This window comes from Oncorhynchus masou, chromosome 11, assembly GCF_036934945.1.
Source record: "Oncorhynchus masou masou isolate Uvic2021 chromosome 11, UVic_Omas_1.1, whole genome shotgun sequence".
NCBI classification, from domain to species: Eukaryota; Metazoa; Chordata; class Actinopteri; order Salmoniformes; family Salmonidae; genus Oncorhynchus; species Oncorhynchus masou.
The window spans coordinates 58,080,356-58,105,885 of record NC_088222.1 but is presented as its reverse complement, the minus strand read 5'-3'; the positions used below and the strand labels follow the sequence as shown (position 1 = coordinate 58,105,885).

General features: G+C 42.0%; 1 protein-coding gene across 2 annotated transcripts; it reads left to right on the top strand.

The window, feature by feature from the left end:
* The first annotated feature begins 1,928 nt into the window (after positions 1-1,928).
* Positions 1,929-19,496, top strand: LOC135548876 (glucose-6-phosphate exchanger SLC37A2-like). 2 transcript variants are annotated; one of them, XM_064978933.1, is made up of 18 exons: positions 1,938-2,653; positions 5,784-5,865; positions 6,183-6,273; positions 6,462-6,540; positions 6,645-6,780; positions 7,390-7,466; positions 7,916-8,082; positions 8,567-8,604; positions 8,898-9,044; positions 11,545-11,635; positions 11,792-11,854; positions 12,245-12,330; positions 13,109-13,157; positions 13,390-13,463; positions 13,782-13,860; positions 15,456-15,553; positions 16,704-16,768; positions 19,125-19,496. In XM_064978933.1, the coding sequence occupies exons 1-18, from the start codon at positions 2,598-2,600 to the stop codon at positions 19,138-19,140; spliced, it is 1,494 nt and encodes a 497-aa protein (XP_064835005.1). In that variant the 5' UTR covers positions 1,938-2,597; the 3' UTR covers positions 19,141-19,496. The 2 variants fall into 2 exon arrangements, with proteins under 2 accessions (XP_064835006.1, XP_064835005.1); XM_064978934.1 differs by lacking the exons at positions 15,456-15,553; positions 16,704-16,768; positions 19,125-19,496 and adding an exon at positions 14,567-15,449 and having other exon boundaries at positions 1,929-2,653.
* Positions 19,497-25,530: the final 6,034 nt, after the last annotated feature.

Here is a 25,530-nt window from a genome sequence, read left to right as displayed (position 1 = left end):
GGGCCGCCCCCAGGTGGTGAGGGTAGGTAACAACATCTCCACCCCGCTGATCCTCAACACTGGGGCCCCACAAGGGTGCGTTCTGAGCCCTCTCCTGTACTCCCTGTTCACCCACGACTGCGTGGCCATGCACGCCTCCAACTCAATCATCAAGTTTGCAGACGACACTACAGTGGTAGGCTTGATTACCAACAACGACGAGGCGGCCTACAGGGAGGAGATGAGGGCCCTCGGAATGTGGTGTCAGGAAAATAACCTCACACTCAACGTCAACAAAACAAAGGAGACGATTGTGGACTTCAGGAAACCGCAGAGGGAGCACCCCCCTATCCACATCGACGGGACAGTAGAAAGTTTAGAAAGTTAGTAGAAAGTTTTAAGTTCCACGGCGTACACATCACAGACAAACTGAATTGGTCCACCCACACAGACAGTGTGGTGAAGAAGGCGCAGCAGCGCCTCTTCAACCTCAGGAGGCTGAAGAAATTTGGCTTGTCACCAAAAGCACTCACAAGCTTTTACAGATGCACAATCGAGAGCATCCTGTCGGGCTGTATAACCGCCTGGTACGGCATCTGCTCCGCCCACAACTGTAGGCTTTCCAGAGGGTAGTGAGTTCTGCACAACACATCACCAGTGGTAAACTACCTGCCCTCCAGGACACCTACACCACCCGATGTTACAGGAAGGCCATAAAGATCATCAAGGACAACAACCACCCGAGCCACTGCCTGTTCACCCCGCTATCATCCAGAAGGCAAAGTCAGTACAGGTGCATCAAAGCTGGGACCGAGAGACTGAAAACAGCTTCTATCTCAAGGCATTCAGACTGTTAAACATCCACCACTAACATTGAGTGGCTGCCATACATGTAAAAACTGTATCACTAGCCACTTTAAACAATGCCACTTAATATAATGTTTTCATACCCTACATTACTCATCTCATATGTATATACTGTACTCGATACCATCTACTGTATCTTGCCTATGCTGCTCTGTACCATCACTCATTCATATATCCTTATGTACATATTCTTCATACGTTTACACTTGTGTGTATAATGTCGCTGTTGTGAAATTGTTAGGTTAGATCACTTGTTGGTTATTACTGCATTGTCGTAACTAGAAGCACAAGCATTTCGCAACACTTGCTTTAACATCTGCTAACCATGTGTACGTGACAAATACAATTTGATTTGATTTGATTTATTACTATTTTTATTACAAATTGCTTGTGCGTTGTTCTAATTTACGATACCTAATAATGAGAGATTTTCTCAACACTTTATTTGAAAGTCTGGTGTGCTTTCCCACTGTCACTGTAACACACTGTTCATAAACCCTGTAATCATGAGACATATGACCACCCTCAAGGTGTTTCTGCCCTGGAAACATTCAATATTCTTTTCACACAAAGGATTGTGTTGACCCAAACCAACCCGTAATGACTATTTTCTTCTTACGTTGTCCTTCTCAGCACAGTTTTTCAACATTTGAATTTTTGAACTGTTCTTTAAGTCAGTTAAGAACCAAATCTTAACTGCAATGGCAGCCTAAACCAGATGATTGTGGGCTAATTGTGAAACACCCTGTAGGGTTCCCAATCACAGCCAGTTGCAACTCAGCCTGGATTTAAACCAGGGACAACAGTCATGTTTGGATTTGAACTAGAGACTACAGTCATGCGCTGAGATGCAGTGCATTAGACCACTGCACCACTCAGGAGCTGCTGTGGCTTGCTCCACTCATGACCTTAGAAACTTTTCAATCTGTAATTTTAGAGGAGCATAATTTACATTTCAAACACATTGATGTCTTTTCATTTTCTGCTCTAAGTAGGCTGTACCACATTTGATTGACAGAAGACAACGCATCATTTTCTGTGGTGGTGGTGGTTTTGTACTTGAGTAAATCAGTCATCGCTCCTTTAATGCCGTGACGTCAGATACGGGAATCACATGTCCACATACTTCGGGAAGATTTGTATTGGTACGGCGGCTGGGCTTGGAAAATATTGGGAAATGGCTACCCTGAAACTATTATGGACAGAATCCGTAAACATGTGGACTAATGTGCATGTGACACATTAGAGAAGTGCATAGAGTATTTATAGGAACCGGCTTTTATAACGCTATCAGCTTGCTCAAGCATGCATGGAAATCTATGGGAATTCATTGTTGGCGGAGATTCACCCATTAACAGGAAGTAGGAATAGCCAAGCGACTGAAGCTGTTTTGATCAGTGTGCTTTTTAAACATTTGTTTATTTTTTTTAATGATTACACTTTAAACAAAAAATAAATAAACCAGTGTTTTTATAATCAAAGTTGGAAAAATATCGATGGAATATTGTAACTAAAAATTCAAAGTCACTGGAGCTCGAACCTGTGTGAGAAGCTGTTTTTGAAAGTCCCATGTATAGACTTTCAGTTTGCTTTTGTGCTGTTTTTATATATTTTTGTAGTCCTATTTTTTTAACAGACCATATCAATTGGATGTATACAAGACGAACGAACTAACTTTTGATGCCATGTCTGAGAGAAAAGTGTAAGCGGTTTTAAACAAGTTTTTCGAAGGTCGAAGACCTCCACCCAAGATGAGGTCTTTGGCTCCCGGTATCAGACTGATCACGTCCTTCTCAAGAGACAGCTGGTAAGTTTCGACTATCTTTGAATTCTATTGTGTGTGCGGCAGTTGTTTTGTCCCTCATCAGATAGAAGTCAATGATTGGCTCGACATGAGGCTGTAACCTGGTCTCAAAGCATTTTGTATTCTTCTGTAGTATGAAATGTTACGTTTCGTATAATATGTATTCATTTGTGGATATCCACAATATGTTACGAATTTGCAAACATACAATATGTAACGAATTTGCGAAATGATATGTTACAGTTTCTAATTTGTTGTGGCTAACGTTAGCTAGGTGGCTAACGTTAGCTAGGTTAGGGTTCAGGAGCATCATGGCAAAGACTGGCCAGTGGCCAAGAGCTTTTACCTATAGACCATCAGGCTGCTAAATAGCCAACACTCGTCAGCTACCTCGAAAATTCAAGCAGCTTGGGTGCTTCCATATAGTTAGAATTAAAGTGCCCATCCAAGAAAACACACGGTCATTGGTCACAGATAAATGACGTCATATCAAGGTATATCTACCGTAGCTTTTATTGGACTGATAATGTCAACATCATACTTTCAAAATCTTAGCTCGCAGTCATCATCATGAATCAAGTCGACAATCTACTGGCAAATCCTTGTCATATGAAGAGAAATTATAGATAAAATGTATCGGTGCTCATCGGCCATTTGACATAAATATTAGTTTATGTTGGAAATCGCAAATTCAAGGAATCAGTGGCGAACTGCAAGCATTACAAAGCAATCACAAGCCTTTTATTCAGTGGAATGGGTGTGTGGTCCAAGTCTAGGTTTAAGGGTCTCTTTTCCAAGCTTAAAAAGATAAACATTAGCCATGCTGTCAATCCAGCATGACTTCTGCGTGTTCAAAACAACTGGAGACTTGGAACTGGGAAATCTCTGACTTCAGTGCGTTCAAGACAACTGGGAACTCTGGGGGGAAAAAACAAGCTCCAACTGGGAAAATACATTTTGAACTGTCATCCAAGTCGGGAACACGGGGTAAGACCGGCCCATGTTCTGAATTCTGTCGCTCTACAAAGTGCTGAACAAATAGTTATATTGGCTGCGTCCGTCCTAGCTCGCTCATTAATGTCTTAATTGAAATGACAGATTGCTCTTATCGTCATCCCCTTGTGCCATAGTTTGTACATCTCAATTGTCAGGAGAAACCACATTTTTGTTTAAGCAAGTCAGCCTTTTTTTTAAAGGCAGTAAATGAGGCTGGATGAACTGTTTCTCTGCCAGGTGTAGCACTGGTGAGGTGTTGGGACAGCTTTATGTAGGCCCTAACAGTTTGTGGCCACCGTTTGTTACTGTTATAGTGCAATCCATGTATTGTTTAGTGTTGTGTAGTGGCTTTGCTGGCATGCATCTAAAACAAGTGGGGAGTTTGCCCCACCAAGATTCACATGCTAAAATCGGCACCGTTCATTCCGTATAGTTGAGGTCGACCGATTTAATCTCAATGGTCGATTTAATTAGGGCCGTTTTCAATACAATCGGTAATCGGCATTTTTGGACGCCGATTACATTGCATTCCACGAGGAGACTGCGAGCACATAGAACAGATGTACCGCTTCTTAGACATGCTTTTAATGAGTGACAGATCTATAACTCACATTTCTATGTGCACTTGGTCAGTTTGCCCCAAGAAGTTACATATTGCAGCTTTAAGTATTTTGTTGTAGTGGGGACATTTTTAACATTAGAACTTTCAAATAAGTATACTTTAAAGCTGCAATATGTAACTTTTTGGGCGACCCGACCAAATTCACATAGAAATGTGAGTTATAGATCTGTTTTCTCATTGAAAGCAAGTATAAGAAGCTATATATCTGTTCTATGTGCGCTCGGGCGGGGGTGATGAACACTGTCTTCCGGTGTACTAGCAAGCTAGCGTTGTCTCCCCTGCCTATTCTTCTTCTGTGGGTTTTATCTGGGTTTGGTATCCAACGTTATGGTGCATTACCGCCACCTATTCCCGCCTGTGTACTGGGGTCCTAGCTTAAAAATGGACCAGGTGAGGTATAAAGAGGGTTTTATCTGTGTTTGGTATCCAACGTTATGGTGCATTACCGCCAGCTATTCCCGCCTGTGTACTGGGGTCCTAGCTTAAAAATGGACCAGTTGAGGTATAAAGAGGGTTTCCTGCAGATGCAGGGATGCCCACATGTTGGAACGCCATGAACTGTGGGCCACAATTGTGTTATTTTCACTTTAAACCCCATATTCAAAGATGTCTTGTGCAAAAAGAAGCATAGAATTTTATGTGAAAACATCCTAGGTGAAGGCCATCTACACTGTTGGATTTCTACAACATTTCATCAATCCACAATACTTTCTGGATTATTGCTGTCACTGATCCAGGTTGTTCCATAAACCTGACCAAATAGTCACACTTTGTCCTAGATTTTGTCAGTCAAACTGTGAAGGTCACTGCAGGTTGAGTCTTGTGCACAACACTTTCTCCTGAATGTTTGTGTCCGAAATGGCATCCCAGTAGTCACTCAACTTGACCAAGGCCCTAGTGTACTGCTTTTGATCAGGGTCCATGGCGCTCTGGACAAAAGTAGTTCAGTAATGGGGTGTCTTTTTGGATGCATCTTATGTGTTGTGTGCAATTAGCTTGAGGATGAGGAGTTTACACCAGGTTCTGAGTGAGGTGTTAACTGTTACTAAAATCTAAATGTGTTAAAGCCCACTCCAGGAAATGCAAACGGGTCAATACAGAGCGTGTGTGGTGTAGCTAGCTTCCTTCCTGTGCAGTGTACACCTCGTGTCAGCTAAGTCCCTGTACTGCTCTCAGCAGTGATGAACTCTTCTGAATACCCAAGCCTATGCGTACTGCCTACTGTACAGACAAGGCCATGGGAACAATTGTTTTGTTTTCTCTTCTCATCAGATCCTTCTTCAGTAGTTTGAAGCCTTTCTCTCCTTCTCTCTCTTTTTTTAATCATTTCCCTCTCTCTCCCCTTCCGGTCTTATGAGACTAACATCCCATAATACCCAAGCCCTGTAGACCTCTAGATAATGTATAAGAGACTGTCTAAAAAATGTGTGTGCTTTGACAAAGGTGAGGTTGTTGATGGCATGATATTTGCTTTGGACAACATTAGAATGAGCTCTTTTTCTACTCTCTGTGCAGGTACAGAGGTTTCACCCTCTTCCTCACCTTTCTCTTCTATACCAGCTACCATCTCTCCCGGAAACCCATCAGCATCGTCAAGGTGATACACTGACTTCCCAAACCTGTATGAAACGTTATCTTATTTATTAGTATTTTTAAATGTAACCTTTATTTAACCAGGCATCTTAACCTAAGGTCACACTGTTCAGCTCTATATTCTAACATATCTAAGTGTTCTGGGTCACAAAAGCCCGAGAACACTGAAGTTGCACTACAATAGTTAACATAGTCATTTTTGAGATGGTTATATGATAGTGGCTGTTTTTATTTTGAGACGTTTAAGCTGGTTGCGTCTTGAAGGCCTACTGTTTTGTGTCCACGTGTGTAATCTCTGGTTATTGCCCCGTGTTTGTACAGAGTGAGCTGCACAAAAATTGTTCCACCCTCATTCGGCCACCAAACCTCAACGGAACTGACAATGAAACCTGGTGTGACTGGGCGCCATTTGGTGAGTCCTCGGCTTGACTTGACTAAAAATGACTTTGTTCATTTTTAAAAAGGAATAAAAATGCTTCCAAAGTGTTTCTGAGAATATAGAAAGCACACCATGTCAGTAGAATGTTTTTATGTTGCTGTTTAAGCATTACGACAGCAGATTTCATTGGGACATTTTCTGTGCCAACTCGTTTTCTCCAGACCAGGACAACTACCAGACGCTGTTTGGAGCCGTGGACAACTCTTTCCTCGTTGCTTATGCCGTTGGCATGTTTTTCAGGTCGGCAGAATGATGTAAATTCTATCATTTTTTTGTGGGTGTGCGTGCTTGCGTGTGTATTAAACCTCACGACAAGGAGTTAACCAGATGATGTGTTTTGACAGTGGGATATTTGGTGAGCGCGTGCCCTTGCGCTACTACCTGACCACCGGGATGCTTCTCAGTGGTCTCTTCACATGTCTGTTTGGCCTGGGCTTCTACTGGAACATCCACTCTATCTGGTACTACGCCTTCGTCCAGGTAAGGGTTAAATCCCCTCTAAAACCATTGTCACTCGCTCTCACCCCGCCCCATAGTTCCCTTTGAGTTCAGGCCCGACCTGGGGCATGTTCATAAGAGTTTGCAGCGTAAACATTTGGCAACGGGAAGTCCTGGTAGTCCCTCTGTTTCAGTCAGTTGTGTTTCGTGCCTAATGAGCACAGCCTGGTACTGAAAAACAACAGTTTAAAGTCTTTGTCCACACTGTGTATACTGGGCCTTGTGTATGCATTCATGCCTTTTCCTATCTGAGCATATGCATCAACAAAACAACTTGGGAAAGTCAGGTAAACGTTGGGGGCTTTAGGCACTATCACATGACAGATCAGCAGTATCATATGATGTAGAGTGTGTGAGGGAGGCTGAGGGATTGTTTCCATGCCAGTGCTTTTCTCACGGCTATGTGTTGTGATAATATAATGGTGTGGGTAACCGGCCCAGCCCCCTTCTCTTTTCTGTGTCCTTGTTTGTATCTCTCTCATGGGGATACAAAACATCTCTCCCATCTTTTTTCTCTCTCATCGGGTTGGGTATAGGGGCATATTTAATGTTGAAATTAAAAGCGTCTAAATCTCCCTCTTACTTCCCTAGGCAATGAATGGACTAGTGCAGACAACGGGCTGGCCTGCAGTGGTGGCCTGCGTTGGGAACTGGTTTGGAAAGGGGAAGTTAGTGAGACATATTCTTACTCTTGACTGGTTCAGCAATGCTGAGTGCACAGTATCAGTACCCCTTTTCCATATTGTGTAGGGTATTTTTTTGTTTGTTGCTCAAGGTCAGTCACATTATGTGAAATTGAAACAGAACTCTCCGGTCAGTTCCTTTGTTTGAGTGTAATGAGTGTTTGGAAATTCAAAATAGGAACAATGTACAGATGTCCAGTTTCCAATTCAGCATTTTACTGCCGGAAGCTGTCCTCAGTATTTAGTACCTGTATGTTGAATGTTTTAAGTAATATATTGAATTCACTCCAATAAATTCCCTATGTTCAAGTGTCCCTATAAGTCAATGTGAGCAGGCTCACTGTCTCACCTTTCACTGTCAAGATATACAATGTTTCTAAACCCACTTCTTTCGTGTCCATCTCATCTGTGTGTGTCTGCCCTTCTCCCTCCAGGCGAGGGTTCATCATGGGCGTGTGGAACTCACACACCTCGGTAGGCAATATCCTGGGTTCGCTCATCGCCGGCATCTTTGTATCCTCGGCCTGGGGCATGTCCTTCATCGTGCCCGGCATCATTATAGCATCCACGGGCATTCTCTGCTTCTTCTTCCTGGTGGAGAGTGAGTGTGACCTTTGACCTCTGGGTCTGTTTTCATAGAGAAAGTAGGAGTGCTGATCTAGGATCAGTTTTGCCTTTTGATTATAATGAATGGACAGAGGGGGCCTGATCCTAGATCACTATTCTTACTTTGAGATGTTCAAAACATGTCAACAGGACCATAGTGCTGACTGCATAAACCACTGCAACCTATTGAAGCTCGATACTGTAGATCATAGAATCCAAATGAAATGGTATACAATATTCATTGCCATTAGAAATATGAATTAGAAAGTTATTATGGAGGATACATGTTTATTAACATAGTTTGAAAATGGATCATGTTGCGTTCCCCCGACAAGATTTATCCCAGAGTTTTTACCTTGCAGGAATGTCATATTCAACCTAGACTGTTTTCATTTAGACATGTAAAATGAGGCTCGTGCCAAGACGTATTTGACATGAAATGGATTTGTGAGCACACCCTCTTTCTGTTGTTGTCACAGAACCAGAAGATGTCGGCTGCAGCCCTCCGCAGCACCATGTAAGTATAACCAAAGAACATATGAAGTAATGGGTGCCTTTAGTATTATAGAGAAGGGCTGCCTTGCTCAAGGGCAGTCGGTGTCGGTGGCACCTGAGATATGATATCAGCCCTGCTTTTGTAAACTCCACCCACCAGATTATGGCCTGGTTTTGTTTTGTCATTCTATTAATTCCCCTTCTTTCGAAAGACTTGATATTATAGAGTAGTAGAAGACATGTCAGACTATACATAAAACATAGTCAATAGTTGTAGCCCTGGTTAGAACAATGCTAATGGCTGTGTATGAGCAGGAGGACAACGAGAAGGAGCCTCTCTTACAAAACTCATCTAGTATCGAGGAGATCTTCAGCAGTCCTGGCCTGTCCAACTCTATCTCCTCCGAGTCGACAGAGGAGCACACCGAGGCCATCAGCTTCTGTGGGGCCCTCAGGATACCTGTGAGTGGGGATCACTATCTACTATCTACTTTATATCAAGCCGTTTCATTTGCTTTCTGTTGTGACTCATCGTTGATCATTTATTATATTTATAAAATATTATTTTAAATACATTTTAAAGTTATTTTCCTTTATTATTTTCACCTAACCCCCCCAATTGTAGTAAACTACACTGAACAAAGAATATAAACACGACATGTAAAGTGTTGGTTCCATGTTTCTTAAGCTAAATTAAAAACAAAAAAAAGTGTTGCGTTTTTATATTTTTGAAATATTTTCTTTATTTATTATTTCCCCCTAACCCTACCACCCCTCCCCTAATTGGAGTAAACTAATAGACAACAATACTTAGGCTTCCACTTCCAGTATAAACATATTGCATACATTTCATGTACAGTATATTTTACATGAATCAAATTGTATTTGTCACATACACATGGTTAGCAGATGTTAATGCGAGTGTAGTGAAATGCTTGTGCTTCTAGTTCCGACAATACAGTAATAACCAACAAGTAATCTAACTAACAATTCCTAAACTACTGTCTTATACACAAGTGTAAGGGGATAAAGAATATGTACATCTTCTCGACTATATGTAATGAAACCTAAGATGACCTGGGGTACTAATGTAAGAAATAACACGTAAAAAAACAAACTGCATAGTTTCTGAGGAACGCGAAGCGAGGCGGCCATCTCTGTCGGCGCCGGAAACTTTTGTTGGAGTTGTCTTTTGTTTGTTTTTTAGCCTTCAGCTACACTCAACCCCTTCCATATATATATATATCTATGAAGACCATCGGGTTTTGATTTATTGTTATGACAGTTGCTATGACTGCTCTATGACCAGTGTGTAATAAACTCAGCAAAAAAAAGAAACGTCCTCTCACTGTCAACTGCGTTTATTTCAGCAAACGTAACATGTGTAAATATTTGTATGAACATAACAACTGAGACACAAACTGAACAAGTTCCACAGACATGTGACTCACAGAAATGGAATATATATATATATCCCATTTAGCAGACGCTTTTGTCCAAAGCGACTTACAAGTCGGCTGGGGCCACTACTTTTACATATGGGTGGTCCCAGCGGGAATCAAACCCACGACAGTTGGCGTTGCAAGCGCCATGCTCTACCGACTGAGCCACACAGGACCCACAGGAATAATGTGTCCCTGAACAAAGGGAGGGTCAAAAGTAACTGTCAGTATCTGGTGTGGCCACCCGCTGCATTTGGTACTGCAGTGCATCTCCTCCTCATGGACTGCACCAGATTTGAAAGTTCTTGCTATGAGATGTTACCCCACTCTTCCACCAAGGCACCTGCAAGTTCCCGGACACATCTGGGGGGAATGGCCCTAGGCCTCCAATCCAACAGGTCCCAGACGTGCTCAATGGGATTGAGATCCGGGCTCTTCGCTGGCCATGACAGAACACTGACATTCCTGTCTTGCAGGAAATCACGCACAGAACGAGCAGTATGGCTGGTGGCATTGTCATGCTGGAGGGTCATTTCAGGATGAGCCTGCAGGAAGAGTACCACATGAGGGAGGAGTATGTCTTCCCTGTAACGCACAGCATTGAGATTGCCTGCAATGACAACTAGCTCAGTCCGATGATGCTGTGACACACTGCCCCAGACCATGACAGACCCTCCACCTCCAAATCGATCCCACTCCAGAGTACAGGCCTCGGTGTAACGCTCATTCCTTCAATGATAAACGCGAATCTGACCATCATCCCTAGTGAGACAAAACCGCAACTCCTCAGTGAAGAGCACTTTTTACCAGTCCTGTCTGGTCCAGCGACAGTGGGTTTATGCTCATAGGCGACGTTGTTGCCGGTGATGTCTGGTGAGGACCTGCCTTACAACAGGCCTACAAGCCCTCAGTCCAGCCTCTCTCAGCCAATTGTGGACAGTCTGAGTACTGATGGAGGGATTGTAACTCGGGCAGTTGTTGACATCCAGTACCTGTCCCGCAGGTGTGGTGTTCGGATGTACCAATCCTGTGCAGATGTTGTTACATGTGGTCTGCCACTGCGAGGACGTCAGCTGTCCGTCCTGTCTCACTGTAGCGCTGTCTTAGTCTCACAGTACGAACATTGCTTTTTCTTGCCCTGGCCACATCTGTAGTTTTCATGCCTCCTTCCAAAATGCCTAAGGCACGTTCATGCAGATGAGCAGGGACCCTGGGCATCTTTCTTTTGGTGTTTTTCAGCATCGGTAGAATGGCCTCTTTAGTGTCCTACGTTTTCATAACTATGACCTTAATTGCCTACTGTCTGCAAGCTGTTAGTGTCTTAGCCGACCGGTCCACAGGTGCATGTTCATTAATTGTTTATGGTTCATTGAACAAGCACTGGACACAGTGATTAAACCCTTTACAATGAAGATCCGTGAAGTTATTTGGATTTTTACGAATTATCTTTGAAGGACAGGGTCCTGAAAAATGGATGTTTTTCTTTTTTTGCTGAGTTTGTTTGATATATTATCTTACAGGGTGTAATGGAGTTCTCCCTCTGTCTGCTGTTCGCTAAGCTTGTTAGCTACACCTTTCTCTACTGGCTTCCTCTCTACATCTCTAATGTTGGTACGTACTCAGTTTAGCTCCTATGTGTTGACAGTTCACCTGAGGGTTCAAATGATATCAATGCTTATAAGCTGATAATAATTTGCTTTGCATTTTGAGATGCGCCATTAGTTAATTTGGCATACACTGTGTCGCTAAAAATGTTTATTTCCTCAGCCCATTTTGACCCCAAGGAAGCTGGGGACATGTCAACACTATTTGATGTAGGAGGAATTGTGGGTAAGCCTTAACAGTCATGTGACTGGCTTTATATGGAATTAGGTAACCTTTATCGCACAATACTCCGAGAGATCATATGAGGAACCAGGAAGCTCTTCTCTGATTGATCTGGATGTTTTGTCTACACTGTAGTTATAACAAGTCATAGACATAACGAGGGGTTTCTGCAGTCATAACAAAACATAGTGATAGTGATACCAAGTGATGTCTGCAGTCAGAAGAGTTCTCATTAGAATTGCCCAATGATTGGCTCCTACTGTATTGGTGTCTGAGCACTTACTATTGATCTTCAATGCAGCTCCTCAAAGGCTGACTATTTTTAGATGATGTAGGACTGCTATCTTCCCCTACGTGTTAAGTCTGTGTTAAGCGTGTGTTGTGTGTCTACAGGGGGCGTTGTGGCTGGACTGGTGTCGGACCAAACTGGGGGCAGAGCCTCAACCTGCTGTGTCATGTTAATAGTGGCTGCTCCTATGGTGAGTGTGCACTCACACAGAAACCATCACTGGCTTTTACCATGTGTAACACCATGGTCTCTTTATTATAGTACACTTATGACTTCTCTTTGAATTGTAAATGTGACATTCGAGAGTAATATGCACATTCCAATCTTTAGAAAACCGGTGCTGGGCAAAAATATACTGGATATCATGAAAGGAAAGGCCTGCACAAATGCCTGAATTGCAAATCTTTACTGGACACACTTTCACTAATGAAAAGAGGAAATTCTCTCAGTAAATGCATTGATCATATACAGTACCAGTCAGAAGTTTGGACGCACCTACTCATTGTGCAAAGCTGTTATCATACTTTGAAGAATCTCAAATATACAATATATTTTGATTTGTTTGACACTTTTTTTGGGATACTATATGATTCCATTTGTGTTATTTCATAGTTTTGATGTCTTGACCATTATTCTACAATGTAGAAAATAGTACAAATAAAGAAAAACCCTTGAATGAGTCGGCGGCTCCAAACTTTTGATGCTGGTATATGTCATGTAAATATGACTGCCTGGTGGACTTTGGCTGCACTTGTAGCTCTGGAATTGGCAGTGAACTTCACCCGCTGCCCGAGAAATATTTCGTGATAGGTTGCAAGGTCCTTGACAGTATTGTGTCAATCTGTTTTTCAGCATAGCTAAATATTTTCCTTTGGGTTTACATGTGGGTTATTAAATCATGAGCAAATCCTTCAATAGTGCCACCTTTTATCCAAAATCCAGTCCAAATGTTTGTTTTGCTTTCCTAGCTGTTCCTGTACAACCACATTGGACAGCATAGCCTAGGAACCACAATCGGTAAGAGATACATTTTTTTTTGTATGGCATTTAACTTTCAAACCATAGAGCCATTGTAGTCTCAACCCCTCCTGCTAACAACTACATCAATGTTCCAATTTAACACAATTCAACATAACCACATATCACAATAAATCTTCTTAAAAAAGACCCTTGCTATCTGCTGGCTAGCGTACTGTACATGCCTGATTCTCTCACAGTGTTGTGTTGTTGTTGTAACTCTGCACCGTAGGGATGCTGTTGGTGTGTGGAGCCCTGGTGAACGGACCCTACGCCCTCATCACCACCGCTGTGTCTGCTGACCTGGTAAGCATATCCATTCCAGAATGGACCTGCCTCTAACATGAGGTCCTCACCTCTCCCGAAGTCACACGGAGGAGATGAGCTCCTCATTGCCCTAACTCCCCCCACATCCCCTGTTAGTCCACGGCTCTATGTTAATGCGTCTTTCCTCGATCCCTTGCATTCTGTCTCCCTCGTCTCTTTCTCAAACCGATTCAAGGTGCCTCCCGTCAGACAATCACCTTCAATGCGTTTTGAGGAGAGAGGACGCAAAGAATCGAGGAGACAAATTGAGGAATAGGATTGAATGTTGGTTCATAATGAGTGTTTTTCCTTTCATAGGGGACACATGAGAGCCTGAGTGGAAACTCTAGAGCGTTGTCAACGGTCACGGCCATAATTGACGGCACAGGGTCAATAGGTATGTGGGGAATGTCTTGGCCACATGGGGGATTGGTGCTGATTTTGTTGTTTTAGTTTTGACGCTTGAATGCTGACCAGTAATGGGTTATTTATGTGCGCCTGTGTCAATGCATGAAGGAATGTTTTTATTTATTATTTATTGCAGTGTAATGTGGCAATTTACAAATTGTTTTATACAGTTCATGTACAAGGTCCATGGCTAATTGCCATGCACAATTATTTTCCATTGTAAATCATGTAGATAAAGGCAGACTTTTCATGATTGTTGTCCCAAATGAAATTGTACATCCAGACCTGGGGCCTTATTTGTCAAAGCTGCGCACAAAGGTTGGCATTTAACCATTTTGAACATGATGTGAAAGTGGGGGTATCTCCACGCATACCTCACTTCTAGTGGTTGATCAATTGTATTACAAGCAAATATTTCATGGGTTTCTATTTGAACCAGGCATCTATTTCCTTAATGCACACAGCTTTTTTTCCTCATTTGCATAGTTAATTGCTTGGATCCAGCATTCACTTCCAACATTTTAAGCTATTTATTAATTTCATGCACTGTGTTATTATTCACACATGATGTTACATTTCTTTTTGTCATAGTACAAATATAATATGGCTCTGATTTATCAATGAAAACATGTTACGTGTTATGTGCGTCAGTTTGATAAATCCCAATTTGTTGTTACCTGCACATCCTAGAATAGGTGCTGCCCTAGGTCCTCTGTTAGCAGGAGTGAGACATTTACACACGGTTGATAAATGTAGCCCCTGGTTTCAGGTGCTTGGTTTCCCCTGCTCAAGTGTTTGACTGTTATTCTGACTGTCCCGTAGGTGCTGCCCTAGGTCCTCTGTTAGCAGGAGTGAGACATTTACACACGGTTGATAAATGTAGCCCCTGGTTTCAGGTGCTTGGTTTCCCCTGCTCAAGTGTTTGACTGTTATTCTGACTGTCCCGTAGGTGCTGCCCTAGGTCCTCTGTTAGCAGGAGTGAGACATTTACACACGGTTGATAAATGTAGCCCCTGGTTTCAGGTGCTTGGTTTCCCCTGCTCAAGTGTTTGACTGTTATTCTGACTGTCCCGTAGGTGCTGCCCTAGGTCCTCTGTTAGCAGGAGTGAGACATTTACACACGGTTGATAAATGTAGCCCCTGGTTTCAGGTGCTTGGTTTCCCCTGCTCAAGTGTTTGACTGTTATTCTGACTGTCCCGTAGGTGCTGCCCTAGGTCCTCTGTTAGCAGGAGTGAGACATTTACACACGGTTGATAAATGTAGCCCCTGGTTTCAGGTGCTTGGTTTCCCCTGCTCAAGTGTTTGACTGTTATTCTGACTGTCCCGTAGGTGCTGCCCTAGGTCCTCTGTTAGCAGGAGTGAGACATTTACACACGGTTGATAAATGTAGCCCCTGGTTTCAGGTGCTTGGTTTCCCCTGCTCAAGTGTTTGACTGTTATTCTGACTGTCCCGTAGGTGCTGCCCTAGGTCCTCTGTTAGCAGGAGTGAGACATTTACACACGGTTGATAAATGTAGCCCCTGGTTTCAGGTGCTTGGTTTCCCCTGCTCAAGTGTTTGACTGTTATTCTGACTGTCCCGTAGGTGCTGCCCTAGGTCCTCTGTTAGCAGGAGTGATCTCTCCGACGGGCTGGAACAATGTCTTCTTCATGCTGATCACTGCTGATATCCTCGCCTGTTTGGTTAGTTTTTAGTCATGTCTTATAAATCAGTGCAATGTTTGAACCACATGTACAAAGAAGGTGCTATACCTGTGGATTGTGTACAATAGCGGTCTCCAACATTTTCTATCATGAGAGCTACTTTAAAAAAGTAAATGTTGCAAGCTTCTATTTTACCCAATACATTACTGGGAGCTTGTACAGTGCATTTGGAAAGTCTTCAGTTACAGCCTTATTCTAAAATTGTTTTTTTCCTCATCAATCTGCACACAACAACCCATAAAGACAAAGCATAAATCAGTTTTTTTTTTTTTTTTTTTAAAGAAAAACAGGAAAACCTTATTTACATAAGTAATTGATTGGAAACCACCTGTGGTAAATTAAATTAAATTGATTGGACATGATTTGGTAAGGTACACACCTGTCTATATAAGGTCCCACAGTTGATAGTGCATGTCAGAGCAAAAACCAAGCCATGAGGGCGAAGGAATTGTCCGTAGAGCTCTGAGACAGGATTGTGTTGAGACACAGATCTGGAGAGTGGTACCAAAACATTTCTGCTAATGTCTAAATCTGTTTTTAACTTTGTCATTATGGGGTATTGTGTATAGATTGATGAGGATTTTTTTATTTAATCCATTTTAGAATAAGACTGTAACGTAACAATGTGGAAAACGGGAAGGGGTCTGAATACTTTCTTATAAAAACATTTGTGTTATAAATATGTGGAAAATGTGTTTTTTATATATATCTAAAAGCATATATTCAGTACCAGTCAAAAGTTTGGACACACCTACTCATTCCAGGGTGTTGCTTTATTTTCTACATTGTAGAATAATAGTGAAGACCTAAAAACTATGAAATGAGGCATATGGAATAATGTAGTAACCAAAAAAAGTGTTAAACAATTCAAAATATATTTTCAATTTGAGATTCTTCAAAGTAGCCACCGCCTTGATGACGCACCACCTTTGCACACTCTTGGCATTCTCTCAACCAGCTTCATGAGGAATGCTTTTCCAACAGTCTTGAAAGAGTTTCCACATATACTGAGCACTTGTTGGCTGCTTTTCCTTCACGCTGCGATCCAACTCATCCCAAGCCATCTCAATTTGGTTGAGGTCGGGTGATTTGTAAACTGTGTTGAGTGTGCTGTCTTCCTGTTTTCCAGCTGCTGTCCAGGCTGGTGTATAAGGAGGTGAGGGGCTGGTGTGGACACAGCCCCAGACAAAGAGGGTGAGCCACTCATGAATACACCACTTATATCACCAATCAGGAAACCAAAAGCTGGTTTCATTTTTTTAAGTTGAAGAGGCTTCTAAGTGCAATAAGTCAAAAAATAATACATTTGTGTATCTAAGGAGTGACCAAATACTGGCTCCTTAAGGGTACTTTTTTTTTTTAACTTGAACTTGCGTGTGCACAAAAATGTCTCCTCCTTGAAATACAGGTCAAAGCCACAAATAGCTACTCAGTAGGGCTGTTGTACATTAGCCTCTCCCTGGAGGTTAAGGGTGCCCATTATTCTACTCCAAAGGGACCTCCAGGCTGCTTATTAATTGGCCAGCTTTAAAGTAACTGTCCAGTACTTTCACATTTCTATGAAATATTACCTGAAATTAATTATAATATCAGTGAAATAGTTTTCTTCCAAAACATGGTATTTAAGTATTCCGGCCATGAAAAATATTCATGCGAGTAGACCACTGATTGGCCAGCTCATCCTCTATGAGGAAATATCAAGCATTCTTTTAAACATTCTGTTTGATACAAGTTTAAGGTGTGTTTTTTTTTTAAAATGTTTTCTTTTTCTTCATTTTTTCCTCTAATTTATACGAGTATAGAATGAATCGACAATAATATTTGGGTATGCGTTAACAGAATATTAGCTTTTAAGCCTTTGTGAGAATTTCATTGGACAGTTTAAGAATAAAATTGCAGTTACACCTCAGGCTATTTTTAGGCATCATAGGTAATCAATCACTATCAACCTGGGACAACCTACGTCTTGAGAGTTCTATTTTTCCAACAGGTTCCCATAGGATTTGAGACATGATTGTCTTTGAATGGATGACTTGAGTTGGGTCTTAGACGTTCAATCAAATGTGACACGGAATCTTCTCTGTTCACTCAGGCTTCTTTATTCTTTCACAGCATGCAATAATCTGGATACGTACAGTCTTTAACTATAAGGTGCTTTTTTGAGCACTCCGAGCCCTTGAGGAACTAGAGGAACCACACTTTTAGTTGTTTTCTTTGGTACACAGCCCTTCATCCCCGCCATCACACAATTACTGTTGTTTACTCATACCAAAAAACAGTTCATTAATAAATCTCCACACCAGCCCCTCACCTCATTAATAAATCTCAATCTGTCAGGTGGGCATAATTTGAAAGTCTGTACTATTGCCAACATGACTAGCTACGTTATAAAATACGATCTTAGTGTTAGGCTTTAACAATGCAATTCAGGGAAACGGATCATAATTTTGGCACAGAAAGGAGGTATGAGTGCATTCTGGTTCATGTGCCGTGGCAAATTTTCTTCACTGTAGACAAACGGGCTCATCCTTGTCAGAACAACCCAGTGTATGATGCAATGTCATCTTGTAACTGTACATCAAACATAGTGATCATAAACGTTAACTATACGACGTGAGTTTTATAATATGGAAATGTGAAGTGCACCTCTGGACGCACAGGTGTTTGGCTTGCTTGTATGACATCAGTGGTATTTATTATAATCCTCTATCTCATCTTTCAAAATACTTAGTCCTCTGAGTTTATAGCATTTCCCTCACTCAGACAACAAGAAATGTGAAAAGTTACCCAGTTTAGATGCAGGGATGGGGTCAACTTCTTGTCGTGTAAGGTGCTCAAGTTCAGAATGTCTGTCAGAGACACTATGTATAGCGAGATACTGTACAGCCACTGCGTTTATCAGTGCCCAAATCTGCCATTTTCAACCCTTATGCGAATGTAAAGGGTTAAGAGCCATTGTGACATAAAGTTTAACATATGTCATTGTAGGCAGTTTTGGAAACTATAGCAGTACTACATTACCCATAATTCACCATGTAACATGTCTGGTTTGTCATAATGGAATTACACTACAGTCCAAGGAGTCTGTCTTTGAGCTACCTAAGTGTCAAAGCTAAAAGGAAGCTGTATCCACCCCAATATCCACAACTGCGCAAGGCACCGGCCACTATCACACTGTGCCGTGTATTCCAAGTCCCAAACTCACCCTGTCAAATAATGCTGCCAAATAAAGTAAGGCTCCATCCCCAACAACAATTGTGCACCTCATGGCTCTATACTGCCCCTAATTTATTCCACTTCCCAAACTGACTCCATAGCATTAGCCTCTCTCCAGCAAGGTTGAGAAAGTGCTAGGGACCGTGTTCACTTGCAACATTTTCAGAGAGGATACTCAGTTGAAGATTATGTGGTGCTTGCTTCTCCTCCAGTCCTCAAATATAAAATTACATTGAATTAATCAGATGCAATGATTTGGTACCTATGTTAATGACCAGAATAGGTTTGTATTTGGTCCATTCTGAAACGGGTTAATCTCGCCTTGTGTTGTCAGGTTCAAAGAAATATGAGTGGGTGCCTGGGACAAGAGACCGTATCACACATGCAAGGAAGGACGCAGGAAAAGGGACCAAGAACTAACCCCTGAGGTGCATCAAGATTTATAGGGTGCCGATCCTTCATCCTTAATGGCCCCAGACCCTGTCACCAGCAGATGAAAGGATCTGAAAAAGGAGGAAGGGGCCATTGATATTTTGGGACCATCTGACGGAGAGAGAGAACAAGTCCTTTCTTCAAATGGTCGCAAAGCACTTTCTCTCTTATGCCTTTTTTATTATTATTTTGTATGTTTATTTTTTTTTCTGTTTGCCCCTCTCGGGGCTGTGTGCATCTTTCATCTTATTATTAAAATAATGTGCACACTGCATTTCCCCAATCTCTCCTCAATGGTTACTATAAGTTAAAATCACATGCTAGTATTGGCTAGTACTGCGCATGTTTTGCGCAGCCTGGAGAACGGCGAACTACATAAGCAGCGAAGGAGGAGTTTGCAGTTGTAATCAAGTGCTGTGGCGAAAAATGTTGTCACTAACTAAACCAGTGCAGATAGGGATAAATTGTCTGACCAATCAAAAAATCCAGAATATTTCTCAGACACCCTTCCATTTGTTTCTGATGGAAATGTTTGTTGATCAATGACATTTGTTTGTATCCACCACATGCATTTGGTTGTTGTTTTGTTTTTGACTCCTTGTGGGCCTCACATGTTGAGCGGGGTGTGGTGATACTGATGGTTTCTACTGTTGTGGCCAGCTACGTGACTTTACATCGCAGGTTAGGAGAATGAGGTTAAGGTTGAGAATGAGGTTAATAACTTGATGGAGCTGTACCATCTAGCCACAACCATAGAAACCATCAGACTTGGCAAACCATTAGGGAAAGGGAAATACCTAGTTGTACAACTGAATGCCTTCAACTGAAATGTGTCCTCCGCATTTAACCCAACCCCTTTTGAATCAGGGAGGTGCATTGGGCTGCCTTAATCGACATCCACGTCTTCAGCGCCTGGAGAACAGTGGGTTCACTGCCTTGCTCAGGGGCAGAACAACAGATTTTTACCTTGTCAGCTTGGGGATTCGATCACAGCAACCTTTGGGTTACTAGCCCAATTCTCTAACCACTAGGCTACCTGCCGCCCATTCGTATAATAACAGGGGGATTTGACTTTTGTCCCCGGGCTCCCAAATTGCAAGTTGAGTGCTACAGATGTAAGCTCTTAATCTGTTCACCCTGTTATAGTAGAACTGTGGGCCATGCAGACAAGCTCACTCAATGTTTTCATGTGATTTTAATTTGTAAACATTTCAATGGCACATGACAACTATGCCCTCTGACCAACAACAGGCAGATGACCAGTGTCCACTTGACACATTTTTATATATATATTATTATTATTTTTTCACTGAATTGGTCTTCCATTCCTTTTGATCTACATTTCACACATTGGTCTCCTCGCTAGTGGCCCATGTTATTAAGGTGATCATTTTACTTTGGGGACCCTCTGCTTTGTTGTAGTGAGAGGCGTTGTTATAGGAGGCAGAAAATACATTTTGAATTGAGGGGCAGGTATGCAGTTACCGGGAGTTGTAATGCCCAGATGATGACATGCATAAGCGTATGCAGAGGGCAGGCTGTATTATGATGTAGATGGGTTTTTAAAAGTCGGGGTTTCTTGAAAGTCATGACAATCCCCCCCCAATAGAGTAGAAATTCTTCTGATTTTGCATTATTTGAGCATAAAAATTACGTTTAGGGGAATTTTATAAGGAAATAGATTCGTTTTGGGAATTTTTGAAAATACTGTAAATATTTGTTGATTTCCATGTCGGCTCTGTGCCTGAAAATGTCCTTGTCCGAAGCAAAGGATCCCAATTTCAAGAGCTCCAAAATGTGTGGCAATAATGGATATTAACTGAAATGATCTTTATATAGTTTCTTGCTATAGCCCTCTGACTTTAAAGAATAGTTCTCTCAACTGTGATTCCTAAACTATCCAGAGATTTGGTCAACTCTGTCAGATTTGTCTAAAATCCTAAATTAATCAGGAATGCGCTGTGTCAGCTATACTATAAAGAACCCTCATGTCAAATCAAATTGTGTTAGTCACATGCGCCAAAAACAACAGATGTAGACCTTTCAGTGAAATGCTTACGAGCCCCTAACCGACAGTACAGTTTTTAAAAAAGTAACAAGTAACTAAAGAGGAGCAGTAAAAAATAACAATATAAACGGGGGTGCCGGTACAGAGTCAATGTGCAGGGGCACCAGTTAGTTGAGGTAGTATGTACATGTAGGTAGAGTTAATTAAAGTGACTATGCATAGATAACAGAGAGTGGCTGTGGTGAGAGGGGGGGAAGGCATTGTGAATAGTCTGGGTAACCATTTGACTAGATGTTCAGGAGTCTTATGGCTTGGGGGTAGAATCTGCTTAGAAGCCTCTTGGACCTAGACTTGGTGCTCCGGTACCGCTTGCCGCGTGGGAGCAGAGAGATCAGTCTATGACTTGGGTTGCTGGGTCTTTTTTCAATTTTCAGGGTCTTCCTCTGACACCGCCTGGGATAGAGGTCCTGGATGGCAGGAAGCTTGGCTCCAGTGATGTACTGGGCCATTTGCACTACCCTCTGTAGTGCCTTGCGGTCGGTCGGTGGCCGAGCAGTTGCCATACCAGACAGTGATGCTCTAGATGGTTGAGCTGTAGAACCTTTTGAGGATCTGAGGACCCATTCTAAAACTTTCAGTCTCCTGAGGGGGAATAGGTTTTGTCGTGCCCGCTTCACGATTGTCATGGTGTGCTTGGACCATGTTAGTTTGTTGGTGATGTGGACGCCAAGGAACTTGAAGCTCTCAACCTGCTCTCTCAACGGTCCTCTATTCGATCGCCGCCTACTCCTCAGAAGGCAGCCCGCCCTCCGGCCTCTCTTTCTCCGCCTCCTCTTCGCGCAGATCATTTGGGTCGGGCCTGTTCCCGAGGGATATCCTCCGCCTCGGGCTTGTCAGAGAAAGAAGAAAAAGGATTCTGCTAGCCCGTGGACTAAGTGAGTAATCGCTGTCCTGATGTCTAGACGTTATTAGAAGTTATTTTCGATCATAAGAGACAGCAAAATTATGCACAAAAATAGTTAAAAAAAATAAATAATAAAAAACAATCGGTTGGGGGCATGTAAAACGTCTGCCTTCTGCTCTGGCGCCATCTTAACATTTGTGTCCTCATTACATGCACATGTTTTGCAACAAGACCACTCATGGTCTGTAAAGTGTTCCACTTTTGCTAGATTTAAACAAACAATATTGGAATCACCATGGTCACCACCGTAAACTGTCAACACAATCTGTCTGATGGAATATACATTTTGGTTCAAAAATGTTACTTTTAATATGGTTCAGAGTCAAAGCAACTGGGGAAAACAATTGGTTCTGTGTATACCACTCGAATGAAGAAAAATTATAATTTTTATCAACTCTGTCAACGTGCTGAAACATCTGATAGAATGGTTGTTTTATTTTATTGGGGGGGGGGGTCCATGAAGATAAATGTTAGGAGTTGCGTCAGATCTTAAAGTATGTTTGTGGAAGAAGTTTATATCGATTTACTTAAGTGAAATATAGTCAAAGTTCAAAATGTAAAAATATCTAGTCTGATTACTTTGACTATATTAACCTTATTACTTTGGACTATGGGGAAGTTAGAGCACATATTTCATCAGAAATAACTACACTCAGACTAATACACTTCCACTCATGAGAAATTAGAAAAAGTTTGAGTATCATTTGCGAAGAGAAATCTGATGCTGCATCGGGTGGAAGAAATTTAGAATTTCGTTAGTGTTAAAAACAAATTTCTTAGTTGACTTTAAAAAGTTTTACTTGAGTGAAGTAGCAAAATATAGTGAACATTTAAGGTTGAGTAAGTAAACAAACAAACAAATCCACAAATATACCCACATTTCTATAAAACGTAAACAGTTTGATTAGTGACTGCCATAGTGTAGTTGTTTTGTAAGATACTTCTCCTTAGAAGCTGAAATAATATTTTTTCAAAGCCATTTTAGCTGTTGCGCTAGTTTAGTCTGAACAGATTCACAAATCATTGGAAATTGTCACGCTATGCAGACGTTGTCTCCCTCCGAGGCACGTATTGCTAGGCCACCCCTCTGCACTTGCCTAGGCAGGCCTGCTTCCGCCGTGGTTGAAGCTAGTGTGAGCTTTCTCTGCAGATCCTCTCCGGCTCTGTCAGGTTGGATGGGGAGTGTCGCTGCACAGCTATTTTCAGGTCTCTCCAGGGATGTTCGGTTGTGTTCAAGTCCGGGTTCTGGCAGACCCACTCAAGGACATTCAGAGAGTTGTCCCGAAGCCACTCCTGCGTGGTCTTGGCTATGTGCTTAGGGTTGTTAAGCTTTTGGAAGTTGAACCTTTGCCCCAGTCAGGTCTGAAGTAGGTTTTCTTAAAGGATCTCACTTTACTTTGCTCCGTTCATCTTTCCCTCGATCCTGACTAGTCTCCCAGTCCCTGCCGCTGAAGAACATCCCCATAATGCTGCCACCACCATGCTTCACCGTAGGGGTGGTATTGGCCAGGTGATAAGCGGTGACTGGTTTTCTCCAGATGTGAGGCTTGGCATTCATACCAAAGAGTTAAATCTTGGTTTCATCAGACCAGAGAATTTTGTTTCTCATGGTCTGAGTCCTTTAGCTCCAAACTCCAAACGGGCTGTCATGTGCCTTTTACTGAGGAGTGGCTTCCATCTGGCCTGATTGGTAGAATGCTGTCCTTCTGGAAGGTTATCCCATCTCCACAGAGGAACTCTGGAGCTCTCTGAGTGACCATTGGTTTCTTTGTCACCTTCCTGACCAAGGCCCTTCTCCCCCAATTGCTCAGTTTGGCTGGGCGGCCAGCTCTAGGAAGAGTCTTGGTGGTTCCAAAATTCTTCAATTTAAGAACGAGGGAGGCTACTGTGTTCTTGTGGACCTTCAATGCTGCAGATTTTTTTGGGGTCCCCTTCACCAGATCTGTGCCTCGACACAATCCTGTCTCTGTGCTCTATGGACAATTCCTTTGACCTCATGGCTTGGTTTTTGCTCTGACATGCACTGTCTACTGTGGGACCTTACATAGCCTTTCCAAATCATGGCCAAACAACTTAATTTTACACAGGTGGACTCCAAGGTGTAGAGACATCTCAAATATGTTGAATGGTAACAGGATGCACCTGAGCTCAATTTCGTGTCTCATAGCAAAGTGTCTGAGTACTTATGTAAATAAGGAATTTCTGTTTTTTATTTGTAATACATTTGCAAACATTTCTTAACCTGTTTTCACTTTGTCATTATGGGATATTGTGTGTAGATTGATATAGAACATGTTTTATTTAATCAATTTTAGAATGAGTCTGTAACGTAGCAAAATGTGGAAAAAGTGAAGGGGTCTGAATACTTTCCGAATGCACTGTACACTCAGTTTTAGGTACACTCATCTTTCCTGAACAAAAATATGAACGCAACATTTAAAGAGCTGAAATAAAAGATGTAAATGTAAATACATATTTCTCTCAAATTTTGTGCACAAATTGGTTTACATCCCTGTTAGTGAGCATTTCTAAAAGATAATCCATCCACCTGACAGGTGTGGCATATCAAGAAGCTGATTAAACAGCATGATCATTACACATGTGCACCTTGTGCTGGGGACAATAAAAATCCACTCAAACATGTGCAGTATTGTCACACAACACAATGCCACAGTCTCAAGTTTTGAGGGAGCGTGCAATTGGCATGCTGACTGCAGGAATGTCCACCAGAGCTCTTGCCAGATAATTTCATGTTTTAATACACAGAGATACCGTGACGAGATCCTGAGGCCAATTGTCGTGCCATTCATTCGTCCCCATCCCCTCATGTTTCAACATGATAATGTGCAACCCCATGTTGCAAAGATCTGTAAACAATTTGTGCAAGCTGAACCTGTCCCAGTTCTTCCATGCCCTGCATACTCACCAGACATGTCACCCATTGAGCATGTTTTAGAAGCTCTGGATAGATATGTACGACTGCCTGTCCCAGTTCTTCCATGCCCTGCATACTCACCAGACATGTCACCCATTGAGCATGTTTTAGAAGCTCTGGATAGATATGTACGACTGCGTGTTCCAGTTCCCGACAATATCCAGCAACTTCGCACAGCCGCTGAACTGGAGTGGAACTAAATTCCACAGGCCACAATAAACAACCTGACCAACTTTATGTGAAGGAGATGTTGCGATATATATATATATATATATATATATATATATATATACCTTTTTTTATTTATTTTTTAAGCTGTCTTTTACCAACATATGTGTACCTCTATTCTCAGCCATGGAAAATCCATAGATTAGGATAGATAGATCAATAGATCAATAGAT

Bases quoted from the DNA above. Each gene is read 5' to 3' on its own strand.
- LOC135548876 (XM_064978933.1), top strand. From the start codon at position 2,598: ATGAGGTCTTTGGCTCCCGGTATCAGACTGATCACGTCCTTCTCAAGA. The intron at 12,331-13,108 runs GTGAGTGTGCAC...TTGCTTTCCTAG, and splicing joins TAATAGTGGCTGCTCCTATG to CTGTTCCTGTACAACCACAT. The intron at 15,554-16,703 runs GTTAGTTTTTAG...CCTGTTTTCCAG, and splicing joins CTGATATCCTCGCCTGTTTG to CTGCTGTCCAGGCTGGTGTA.